General features: G+C 43.1%; 1 protein-coding gene across 13 annotated transcripts in view; it reads left to right on the top strand.

Annotated features, from left to right (window-relative positions):
• TMCC1 (transmembrane and coiled-coil domain family 1) overlaps positions 1-12,752 on the top strand; it is a 202,940-nt gene extending 190,188 nt beyond the window's left edge. For all 13 annotated transcript variants that reach the window (XM_069811722.1, XM_069811723.1, XM_069811721.1 and 10 more), the window contains 2 exons: positions 5,675-5,810; positions 8,495-12,752. In XM_069811722.1, the coding sequence (XP_069667823.1) occupies positions 5,675-5,810; positions 8,495-8,809 (451 nt within the window). In that variant the 3' untranslated portion in view covers positions 8,810-12,752. The remainder of the gene's footprint in view (positions 1-5,674; positions 5,811-8,494) is intronic.
• The last annotated feature ends 382 nt before the right edge of the window (positions 12,753-13,134 follow it).

The raw sequence follows: 13,134 nt of genomic DNA on the forward strand, positions 1-13,134 counted from the left end.
GCTGGTGCCAGATCATTGGAAAAACATTTGAAAAGGCTTAGCTTGCTAGGATCTTGTAGAGACAGCAAGCTTTCTGTGTGCTTTGCAAAGCTTGGATAGACAAAGCCAGACCAACACCACTTTCTAATCCCACTTTGCAACAATCAGCGGTTTGACTGAAACAGGCACCCAGCACAGCAACTTTGGTTCCTAGTGCCTCATTGTCATAAAGTCACATAACGAAGCAATGTGGAGTTTGATCTTCTGCTCCCCAGTAGAAAGGGATCCTGTTGTCTGTTGCTGAGTAGTTTGTTGTTTCACGCACACAGCAGCATCCATTCATGGTGGAATGCTATATGCAAGCACGGTACAGCTGAAGGAGCGGCCTGAAAGTACAATAGAAGACCATGGGGAGTGATGTATCTTGTCAGCTAAACTGGCTAGTTATTCCCTGAAACCATTTAGCAAGGTTCACGTAGGTCCTCATACTAGTGCAATGAGAAGTCGTATCTGTCATGTGCTGTTAACCTTTACTGAGTGCTCCCCTGAGGTGAGCCCAGAGCCTTGCCACTAACCAAGGCAGCCTAGAGTGAAAAGCTTCCAGGATAATCTGTATTTGGCTTATAAATGCTTAAAAAAGATAGTAACTTAGACATGCCATTTGGAATGCTGATGCAAATTAATTAAAGGTGTGGCCTTTAGAGAGGACCAGTTAAACCACACTCGGTGCCATTGTCTCTGCAGGCTTTCAGATGTGAGCAGGTAACTGCATGATCCGCAAGATGCTCATGGGTTAATCACAGTGAGAATAATACATTATTGTACAAATCTAGATTATTGTTTGATAGCTTCTGTATTTTAGAACATCATGAAGATAAAAGCCAACATCACCCTGAGAAGTGGAAGATTACGTGATGTGTCCGAGGGCAGGGAGGATGCCGCTGCCTTGGCGGGGAGGGTTGGCACCTGTTCCTCCAACTAGGAACCTCTCTCATTCCTCTGCTCTCTTCAGAAAAAATGGGAAGATGGGAATGGTGGTTGTGGTTTGAAGCTGGGAGTCTGGGAATTCAAATTAATGATAACTGGCTTTAAAAGCTATAAATACCTCATAAGTCTGCTCTATTTCTGGGAAGCTTTCAGAAACAAGCACTGAGTTCAGTTAGAGCTTAAAAAAAAGAAGTATTTCGAGAAGCCTTTGCTAGTAGGACAGCACTGAGTGTTTGTATTGTACCTGGAAGCTGGAACAAAGCACGGGCCATGACATTTTCTCACCTGGTCTTTGGTCCATTTCCTCTTTCTTAGATGTTCTACTTTTTTGCAGGTTCTGATCTTTTTTCCTTGCGTGTTTGTGCAGTTTCTGTTTATCAGCCATGGCTTGCCTCACAGGTTTTCCACGACCACCTCAGTCTCCTCCCTGCTTCCAGATCTTGCCTATCAATCCGCGTAGCTGCCGGTTTGCTAAGTGGCTCTGGGGCAGGGACTTGCTGGTGCAGTCGCTCCAGTTCTCCCACCCGGGTGCTGCAGGGTGCCCAGGCTGGCCCGGCGGCACCTCAAGGCCGGGGTGAGCTGTGCTGCCCTGCCCGCCCGCTGGCAGCACGTGCCGGCCCCGGAGCACTGCGCTGCTCGGCCGGGGCTGAGTCACGGAGGAAGGAAGATTCTGGCGGCGCCTTGGCCGTCATTGTGTTTCTTCTGCACCGGGAGCGGACGCTGAAATAGCCTGTTGCTTATCTCATCGGTTGGAAGGTGGTGGTTGTTTACTGATACAAGCAGGGACTTTCTGTGCTATTGAGACTGAAATAAAGTTCCTGCTGAGTATTTTCATCTTGCTTGTCCCTTTAGGAACCTGTTTGTACGTGGTGAAGTCATGAGCTCACATATTTGGAGTGTGGCCAGTCTGAGGGTTTGGGTTTCTTCCCAAGCCCAGCATCCTTGGAAAGGGCATTTAGGTCTCCCATGCTCCTGTCAGGAGAAATCCATCAGCCAAAATGCTAGGCGCTGGTGCTTTCATTTATCTGATTTTTTTGCTGTAGTCTAATTGTTGGAATTCAGTCTGTTCTCATGATTTATTTTAAAAAAGATCTAAGTTGCTAAATCTTTGAGGTCTAGAAGGGTTGAAGAGGCCTTTCTGGAGTGTGGCCGGGCAGCAAAGGCAGCATGTTGGGTCAGGCGGGCGCTCACGCAGCCATGAAGGCACTGAAACGTCCCTGCCAGGGGAGGTTCGGAGCTAGAAGCACAATGTGATGCGGACACTGAGAGCAGCTCGTGCTCCCTCGGGAGCAAGCTCTGTCCCTTGTGTATTGTCTAGATAGAAGACTTGGAGTATATTGCAAATAGATACTGCTTTTAGCTATTACTCTGCTATTGAAAGCAGCATGTTCAGTAGCGTAAAAAAATTATTTGGATGACAAGTAAGGATCAGATGAAATTTTGTATGACATGGCTATAAAAAAAAAGGTCCATCTCAAGAGATCCTTGAAGAGAGGTATTAAACTCTGTTCACAGTGTACAGTGAAGATCTTTTAGCATCAGTTTGGTCAGTTCTTTACTCACCAGAACACATGCTGAGTGCAGATAAAATGTCTTTTTCATCACATCTCTCCTTTACATACACTGTATTAGCCATGTATTTTGCAGCTATTACTTTAAAATGCCTTAAAGCTCTTTAAAACAAAACAAAACAAAAAGAGATGTTCATAAGTGTGTTTCTTAGCCTTTTTCAAATCAGTTCTCTGATTCCCAAGCAGTGAGCCTCAGAAAATGTGTGGAAATCTAACATGGCTTTTTTAAATGAAGTGTTCCCATATCCCATACATCAGCCGAGCACCCCAGCAGTTTACTGGGTGTCTCCCATATGAACATCTCTGATGATCTCTGAGATAGTTGTGACAGTCGGCACTAGCCTGTTACACAGAAAAGTTTCTGTGCTGGAGTTCGTTAATCTAGAGGCTAGTAACTCTAAGGAGAAATGTCACATTTTCGCTAGTGAAAAAATAATTCTTGGACTCCAGTGAGGAATTTTTCCTTACCTGAAATAAAGGTGGGATTTGATCATTCAGGGCACTGCTATATTCATAGACACATTTAGAGTCTGTTGTGTAGACACTGGCACTCATATGTTAGAGAGGAAAGGGTGAGTATAACCTTAACCCTCTTGACAGGTGTCCTATCCCTTTTATTTTTGTAATACCTCTGCGTTAAATGTGAACTGTCCTTCAGTCGGAAAACCCTGGCTTCAGGCCCCGTAAGTCACATGAACCCCTCTTAGCTTTTCAATTTTGAACACCAGTAGAAAACAGTAGGAAAAAACCCAGCATTTCCTAAACTGTAGATAAGGGGGCAAGGAGTGAAAAGGAGATGAATGGAGGAAGTATAATTTCAAAAATAAGTCTGGGTAAGTTGTGGGGGTGTTTTTTTGTTTGTTTGTTCTAAATAACCCAATTCCAGCAGTTGTCCAACACACCACGTGTGCAGATGATTCTTGGGGGCAAACTGCAAAAGCTCTGGGGTCAAGCAGGGAAATGAAATGTGGTTCAGGAACAAGCCGGTAGTCCTGCATTCAGGGCAGGGAGGACTGGAACCAAGCCGTTTGCTAATGTTATGCTTAAATTCTTAACTATACGGATTTGTAGGGTTTCCTTATGTTTCGTGTAGATTGAGGTAGTTTTGAAGTTATTAAAATACAATTGTTTCTTCTTAGAGAACAGGATTTAAGCTGCCTGGTAACAGCGGTTTTATGAAGGGCATTTATGTGGAGGAGGTTAAAAGACATAATCATGATGTTTTCAGAAATGCTTAAGTCCCTTTTTGTGTAATAAACCCACTGGAGAATTTTGTAATATATTAACAAACTGAATAGATTTCAAGTAATTGATGCTGCCTTTGGGACTTGGAGTGGGTTTAGTTGTGATTTCTTGGTTGTTGGCAAGTTGGGTTTTTTTAAGTTGGGTGGGAGCAAATGGCAATATTAATTATCTGGGCTCCTTCTTCATTAGCCAGTCTTCACATGGTATTCCCTTGTTTGCACCTTGTTGTTCTTGGGAAACCAGTTTTCTTGTGTGTGCTGTCTTGGTTGCACAGCTATTGTGGCACCTTTCTGGGCTGAGCTGTGTCAGCTGGTGGTTGTCTTAGTCTCTCTACTGGTTGACCACATGTGTGTCATTGCTGGAAATTGTCATGCTATGTCTGACCCCTCCTTAGTTTAAAGCAATATTGCTTTGGGAATGTAAATGAAAATTCTGTTCAGACTTCTGAATTAAAAACAAAACCCCAAGACTATTTTTGAAGGCTAGCTTTTGCCTACAGATTCTGAATATTTAGCTTGTGAAGCACCAAAAAAATCCGGGGGGGGGGGGAGGGGGGGGGATAGAAGTGGGATTTTTGTCTTAGTTTCAGAACTTGTGATTTAAATTCTTAATTCTAGGTAAGTACTGGTTTTTTGTTTTCTGCGTATGTGTGTATGAATTAAATTCAGATGGAGTCAGAGGGGAACTGAAATTGAAGAATTAGCTCTGTGTTGAATTCCTTAGAAATCTCTCAGTTATCAGTATCAAGGGTCAGATAATAAAAGCTGTATGGTAAGCTTTTTCCATGCTGTTACGATGAGTAGACAGTCAGTGGAAATCAGAGTGGAAAAACCCCAACAGCCGCAATAGCTGTACCCACACCTTAGTTACCATCAGAGTTGTTGCTCGTAATGAACCAAGAATGAGAAACTAGTGGGAAGTGTGGTAGAAGAGGATGGTATGGATGGTGCCCAACTCGCCGCTCCCAACCCTTGGGCTGTGGCCCAGCTCTCTTTTGCTTACCTTTGGGAAGTAACAGAAATTTACCTTTGGAAGCAATATAAATACTTGCCTGATTTTAAAAGGGTATTGAAGCATGAGTTGCTTGTAAATTTGGACTTGAAATTCCAAAACCAAAGTGCTACATACAAATGCAAAGTATCCTTAATGTATTTTGGAAGTGCGAAAGTAACATTATGGAGCTGTCATTGAGGTCAATCTAAAACTCCCTCAATAAGAAACAAAACTGTATCTCAGAATTGTTGTAACTCAGGTTTTTTGGGCAGCCCTCTTCCTCAGGACTGCTCCTAGTCCATTCACAAGTAGCAAACTGAAAAATAAGCCTGCATGTTAATGATTCATATGCCCTCATTATAAATAATATGATGGTCTCTGCTGGTTAAGTTGCATCATTCATGGGAGATAAATTAAAAATAAAGATATCCACGTCACCTCACATGTAGCGATCAGACAGGTCCATCATGTTCTCTGAGGCATCGGTCACATTTCATTTCTGTGTCATTTTTATGCCCGTTACTGTTCCGAGTGTAGATAAAAATGCTTAAGAGCTTATGGTATTAGAAGGGAACTGTTTGGTTTATGTGGAAGTTTGGGGAACAACATACTCTATTCTAATTCCGTCCTTGATTTCTTGCATCACTTGACAGTTGTCATTTAACTACTCTATGTGTTTTTTCCCCAGGATAGAAACAGGATTAACATTACTTTACCTGGTAGCAAGGATTTCCTTAATGCCCAGTGAGAGGGCCTTACATTGTAATGTGTGCTTTTGTAATGACAGAGGTAGCCACACTGGTTTTCAGTAAAAGCTCTGTGATGTTCATTGCTCAATTGTTCCTGGTGTAATTTTGCTGTCCTCATTAAAGCTACTGTACCATGTATATCATTTCTAGATGTGAAAGACTCGAAGAGCAGCTAAATGACCTGACTGAGCTCCACCAGAATGAGATCCTCAATTTAAAACAGGAGCTGGCCAGCATGGAGGAGAAAATTGCCTATCAGTCTTATGAGCGAGCCCGGGACATTCAGGTGGGTGACAGAAACGAGGAGACTCAAGTCCTGTCTTCCACCTGCTCTTTCTGTAACTCATTCACCTTTGAAGTACTTCCGTGATTCAATATTTGGTTTTAATCCTTGTAGTTTTATTGCTAAACTGCATATCGATGAGTTCTGAAAGGGCCTTTATTCCATCTTTGACACTTGGGTATCTCTCCAAGTAACTTCTTTTGTAAAGAAGGGCTATGCCCAAGCACCAGCAGGCAGGTTCATCTGCAGAGGGAGCCTGCCACTTGGTCTGGAGCAGTTTTTAAATCACCTGTAGCAAAGTGGAGGCCTGCATCCACTTTTGTGCAGAGTTTTGTAGGGTATTAGAAACTAATGGGCCGTGACCTGAACACTTTTTTACAGTAGTGTTCCCAGTAGCCAGACCCTATGGTATGCTTCTGTGTCACTAATTTTAGAGCAATGGTCACATGTGTCTAAGGAAAACTGGCTGTGTGTATCCACTACATTGAGTCAGGAAACAATTCTTTCTCTTGATTTTGCCCAAATAAGGAGGTATTTTTAAGAGACGTTTCTTTCAGTATGTAAAAGAGCAAAGCTATGGAAACAGAGATTATGAAGTTGGAGGGCCTTCCACAGAGCAGAAGACCTGGGAAATTATCTGAGCAGCCACTAAACCATATAAAGAAAGGCCTATTCAAAAACAGGTCTATCGTCCATTTTAAGTACTTGTGCTAGTTTTAGCAGGCCTCTCGGTGCTGATCGCTGACGTGAGATATTTACAGTGTGAGCAGAGAATGGTAGGTCTAAGTTATTCCTCTTTTCTCCCCCCCGAGGTGCTTCAGCCAGGTGATTTCCTCTGGAGATGGAGCAGGCTGTGCTTTTGGCACACTTGTAGATCCAGCTGCAAGTCCCGTAGAGTCAGTGTCCTTCCAGGTTGCTTGCTGTTAGAGGAGGCTGAGCAGTTTTGCCCCATACTTTCAGGGACCATAGCTGAAGAGAAGCTCTCATGTTTCATTGACCTCTACAGGCATGATGTAATGATAGAGAAATCTAACAGGTGACAATGACCTTTAAGTTAAGGTTAAAATAAATCGGTGTCTGTGGACAGTGGTGCCATGGCCCCCGACAGAGTAAACAAGAGGCTCTCCCTTGGGGGAATGTTACAATATTCAGGTTTTGTTCTCCTCTCTAATTTAACACAGCAGGAAGAAGTAAGGTTGAAAACTTAAATTGAAGTGGGGATTTCTCAATAGCTTTTTTTAATCTTCATTTTATGATTCAGCACTTTTAGTGTAAACTTGCAAATTGGGACAGACTATTCCTCAGCATTGCTGGGGAAAAGGTAAGTGTTGAGTTTTCTTACATGAAAAACTAGCTATGCACATGGGCTGATGTTGCAGAGGAACAGAGTCCTGGCTCCTTTTTCAGTGATCAGTCTGACAGAGACTGCTGTTTGGTGCAGGCTTCTAGATGTTACCTGAAGTTGGCCTTTACCTCCGAGAAAAGCAACTCCGAGGGAGGATTAATGGAAAAGTTGTAACTTTGTATTTGCAAGAACAGAAACCTCTCATTGCATTAATTGCCCTAAAACCTCTCTTCCTTGTCCCTAGCCCACCCACTGCATGTCCCCAGTGTTGTACTGTGGGTTGGGTTGGTCCACTTGAGGTTCAGCATGGTGAAGAGGTCTGAAAACAATCACCTCCAAGTCAACAGTGCTTTAGAGATGTTGTCTTGTACAGGATAGTCTTCTCTTTCCACAAACTTTTGCCTCTTCCTAAAGGCAGTTTCGTAAATCTCATGCTTCTTGCCCTTCTCCTAGACACCGCCTTTCTCCAGCCCTTGCAGTGTCACCTGGAGCTATGCCAGTGCCACAGCTTGCTGCAGTCTAGAGGAGATCTTCCTCCTGTGACACCAGCTGTGCAGTCCCAGCCTTGGTGCTCCTCAAACCTTTCCCTGAGCTCATTCAGCTCACTAAGCAAGCAGAGTGCTGCTGAGGCTTTTTGGTCAGTTATTTTTGTTGACTTAGTTTTCTGCCAGATTGACTAGAGAGTTGAATGGGCTCACAGAGGGGTTGGATAAGCACAAGCCGCTGCAAGGAAGGTGATGGAAGTGGGAGGCTGTGGGAATGTGCGCCCCAGAAGAGAAAGAGGAGGAAGAGTGCTGGCTAGACACAGTACCTTTGTCCCCTCAGTGGTCTCTTGAAACCAAAGCTGAAGTGAGCAGCTCACTGGGTAGCCCCCCCCCTTTCTGGACAAAGGCTGTCTGATAGCTGAGGGCTGTCAGCATCCTCCTCCCTCTGGGTCCGATGGTAAGGTCTCAGGTGACCATTGCACCACGTGCAGGGACAGGCAGCCAACAGTGCAAAGTGGCAGCTGAAGTGTGTGTTTTAACAAAGCCTGACTAATACCCAGCCTGTCATCTCTGTCAAGCCTCTCTGGCGTAAATGAGCTGACGTGGTGTGTTACAGACTACAGTACCTAGTTAACGAGGGGCTTCTCACCCTCAATCACATGAAGTGGCACAGCTTCCTCTACTCCCGCTGCAGGATATGAAATCAGTGTAGTGACTCATGTCCTGCAGGAGGTGTGTAAGGCATGAGGAGGGTGGCCCTGGTCTGGCCTGGTCAGTAAGGTACAAGCTGTGGGCTGTCCACCACTGGGGTGTACTTGTGGGGTGCTGGCAACCCAGCGATGTGTTCTTGCCAACAGGAGGCACTGGAAGCATGCCAGACCCGCATCTCCAAGATGGAGCTGCAGCAGCAGCAGCAGCAAGTGGTGCAGCTGGAGGGGCTGGAGAACGCCACGGCCAGGAACCTGCTGGGGAAGTTCATCAACATCCTCCTGGCTGTCATGGCTGTCCTCCTTGTCTTCGTCTCCACTGTGGCCAACTGCGTCGTGCCCCTCATGAAGACTCGCAATAGGACGTTCAGCACTTTATTTATAGTGGTTCTCATTGCCTTTTTGTGGAAGCACTGGGACGCCATCACCGGCTACTTGGAACGGTTCTTGTCTCCCCCCAGATGATGGCGGCAGGAATTAGCTGCGTCGCCCTCCTCCCGGTGCTCTCAGTGAGCAAGCGTGGCAAAGATTAGTCAGCAACTACTCTGCTGAAGTTTTAAAGTGTCCGAGTGAATTTGTTTACATTTAGAATAACGTTTTTTCTCTGCGAGATGCATTGCAATAGTATTTTTTAGATTTTATTCAAGAACTCTTTTTGGCAAGAATCCTGGATAATTTTTATGTAGCATGGTTCTCTTTGGATGCAAATCTTAAGATTCTTTAAAGTGTACAAAAGAAATAAATAAAATGCAGAAATTTGGAGCATACCAATGGGCAATTTAAATTGTGGCTTGAACTACTGTACTAAACCTGTCAAGAAGAAGAGAACGTGGTTAGCTTAAGATGAGCAAAGCTAAATCTAGTGCACAGCCTTGAATGATGGTACCACAGCAAACCTGTAACACTAAACTTTTACTGTGAAGTCTGCTCACATTCCATGTCCAAATGTATGCGTTCAGAGTGGTTTCTTTCCTTAACAAGAGAAAAACAACAACATGTAGATCTCTTTCCCAGCTCAGCGTCTGGGTTCGCCATTTGTGCTAACCCAACTTAAAATAACTTTCTATAAGGCTGGCTAACTTTGCTAAGCGTATGAAGTGGAAGCCTCATGCCATACACAGTAACTGCACGGTCGTGCTACAGTATTTTGAAGTCGTCCTTGAAATACTTATCTTTAAGCAGAAGCCCTTGGTCGCACTTTTAAGGTTTTTTTTATATATGTATATTCACAGATTTAAAAAAAAATCGAACAGCATACTTGAAGAGTGTAATACTCAAACTCTCAGTGCTTCCTTATTGTTTCTAATAGGATTTTTTATTATAATTATTATTATTATTATTATTGGGGGTTTTTTTGGAAGGGGTTGGGAGGGTCATTACTTTTTTTTTCCTTTTAAATAAAGAAGTGATGTTTTTAAATGAAGAAATGCGTGAATAATTGTGAGCCGTCTTGTCCTGAAACAGTTTTGAGGAGGGCAGAGAGTAGTTTCTAGTGCCAGCCTGTCTGGAATGCAGCGCTGTTTATATGCCATTTATCTGTCCTCCTGAGCATGCAGATGCAGCATCATGAAAAACATCTATCTTCTCCACACATTTTTGTCACGCAGGGCTTTTTTTTTCTTTCTCCAGATGTGAAGGAGAGTATGTTTATATTTCTCATTTGCACGTCATCTCTCATTCCTGGCCTCAGGATAAGAATAAGGAATTTCTTTTTGTCTCTTCCTAGGGGAAAGACAGGTTCTTTTAAGGAAAGAAATACTGAATCAACAGTCCACTTAAAAGAATGGTTGTCTCAGAAGTATCTCTGATTTAATTTTTAAATAAACCCCTAAAAAGTTAAACCAAAGTTTTCCTCCTGTCAGGCTCTGGTAAGATCATTTGTGTGTCTGTGTCAAGATCTTCTTTGTACACTGTATCTGCATGGTGTGCCATAGAGAGCATCCTCTTCTTCAGCCATGGGGGCAAGTACTTGGTGTAAACACCTTTTCGAAGCTTGAAAGGAAATATCAGCTTCAAGTGTAATTCCCAAATCCTAGCAACATGCTATTGCTGGTGACCTGTTGGGACTGGCAGGCAGGCTTCATGTCCAAGGAATCCGCGTTCACTCTATGCTGTATTTTTTTAAGTGGTGTCCCTGTCATCATAACAAAGCCAAGATTCAACCTTTGTCTCCATGAAATCCAAAAAGACTCCAGGATTCTCTTTCAAAACCATTTATGGTGTTTGGTTAGATCTTACTGTTTTCCTTCCTTCCAGGCTTAAGTTCCCTCTAGGAACCAAATGTTGCCCAAGTGACCTAAACCAGTTGAAATCATACGTACACATATATTGAACATGTACATCATATATAGATGTATACACAGAAGCCTAGGACTTTGTGCTATGATGCATATTCTGGGTTCTGAGAAATTCCCTCAGACTAGGTTAGCAGCCTTGAGGGTCTTCTGATTGCCAGCAGAGGCAAGCCCTCTGCTGTCCAGCTACCCTTCTTCCTTCAAAGATTCTGTTTTTTCCATAGTCACAGGAAACTCAGGTACCCCCCTCCCCAGGGATTCCCAGCACACCTCTCTCTGTCACCATGTGCACTCATCTGCTCCTGTCCTACTTAAAACACAAATGGCCAATTGCAACTGACTCAAGCCAAAAATAATGATGCTTTCTACAGAGTTGCAGACAGATCAAAGACTGCATAAACATTCCCTCCCTAGACCATGCTTCTAGCTCCAGTGAAACTCTTATTCTGTTTACCACCCTTCTCTGGCTGATTCAAATTGCATGGATAACTATTGTCTTCCCATTACGCAGTTTTTGTCAGAAATAAAGGTGTGAGTAACAGTAAGAACTGATTTGGCACATAATTGAAAAGCTTTGTTGCCTTTATTTCTGAAACCTGGCCTTTGCACCTGTTTTTCTCTGTTGTGATCACACTAGAATTGCTCATGGTAAGTTTTTATGTGGTCAAAGCAGGAAGGAGTTGAAAGGCAATGGATCTGGACACTTGGTGCCACTTGTCCATAGTATTTGAAGGAAGTGTTTGTCCCTCTTCTTCCTCATTTCATTTAGTGTCTCAACTCTGTGTCGTCTTCAGTAAATACCATTTGCTAATTTGCCAGAAAGCACAGGCTTAATAGAAACTTATCACCTCAAAACTGTTTGGTGAAGGCCATGTACATATGGTTCTGGACAATGTTTGTTTGTCTGTGTCTTTCTCTCTCGACAGTTTCTTCCATTCCAGAAAGTTGTCTGCAGTAATGCCATATATGATGCTGCATCCACTTTTCATATCCTAACACAACTGCCATGTGTTTTGCCTTTTGCATTAGCAGAACGCTTTGGGGTTTTCCTCCCTCTTCAATTTGAAGTTCTGTGATGATTTCTGATAGCTTAACAATGATTATATTGTTGGAAATGTGATTCTAGCTTTAAAGCTCCCTTTCCTTGTTAAGTGGTTGTGTTTGCTTTCTTGAAGCGTTTCTGGATGACACGTAGAAGACAGTTTCTGCCACGGATGTGAGTGTGCGTGTGAGTACCTTTTATTAGCCTTCCTTATGGATGTAGACTTTTTAGTGACCATCTCTGAGTTGCAGAATGTTTCCCAAAACATTTCATATTCAGAGTTGAAATGATTCTGAAATTGCTTAGATATGTTTAGCACATATCAACTTGGCATATAAAAAGGGAAGAATATAATGGACTGTGTTAGTTCAAAAAGCAGCAGCTCTTCATTGAAATTCTGTGGTTCAAATGAAGTTCATCTGTTTCCCCCATTTGCTTTCTCAATGTAAAGAAGAAAGAAAATACTGATGCAAAAAACCTTACCATCTTAAATTTTGTAAAGTTCTCTTTTCTCTCAGCCTCATTAGTTTAGTTTAGTGATACTCAGCATGCTCACAGCAATTATTTCATTGGTTTATTCCAATCCCATGAGTCTTAGGGTCTGATCAGATTAAATGTTGACTTCTGTACATGTTGCACTGGGACAGAAAAGCACTGTCTTTCAGCTTTGAAAATATGCATTTTTTTAATTAAAGCAGCATTATAACAAAAGAAGCCAAGCTACAAAAGGGTTCAAGATTGGGTAGTTTTGCCAGTTTTTAAGTGAATTCTGAATGTGGCTAAAGAGTTAAAAACCCTGTGTGTCTGTGTTGTGTATGCCAGGTGGTATTGTAGTAGGCAATTGACTTAGCTGTAAGTGTGTTTTAAAAGTGTAAAAAAATAAACAGAAAAACTCACTTGCACGGGTTGAAAAGTACAGAAATGACACTTGTGAACGTAACACTGTAGTTTATAGATCTTAAGCTGCTAATTGTTGAGAGAGATTTACATTTGTCTTGTCTGATTGTCGCAGATTTATCTGTGACGCTTTTACTGTATATAAAAAACTTTAAATAAAGACCTCAGCTATTAACACTGGCCTAATTTGGATGTTTCCAAAGGGATGGGGTGGGGCAGGGCAGGGTGGGGCGGGGGGGTGGTCAGGAAGAAAAGGAGGGGTGTGTTAAAACTGTGCTGAGCCCTAATAGCTTAAAGTTTGAGCAAGTTCTCCATAGATCCGATCATCAAACTTCATCCTATAATCAGCTGTATGCCACCGGGGCATGGCAAGAATAAATTGGCTGCATTGTTTGGTCTCTGTGGGCAGAGGAGGAGGAGCAGCGCCACTGTATTCTTCCTCATCTGTTCCCTTCCAGCCCACCTGGAGTCTGGGACAGCCCCTCTGCAGGGTCCCTGCCATTCCTGCAGATGCCTGACCTGTGTGTGGCTTGGACATCACGGCATTTCGCTGCCCT

The sequence above is a fragment of the Haliaeetus albicilla genome, chromosome 24, assembly GCF_947461875.1.
Source record: "Haliaeetus albicilla chromosome 24, bHalAlb1.1, whole genome shotgun sequence".
Classification (NCBI taxonomy): Eukaryota; Metazoa; Chordata; class Aves; order Accipitriformes; family Accipitridae; genus Haliaeetus; species Haliaeetus albicilla.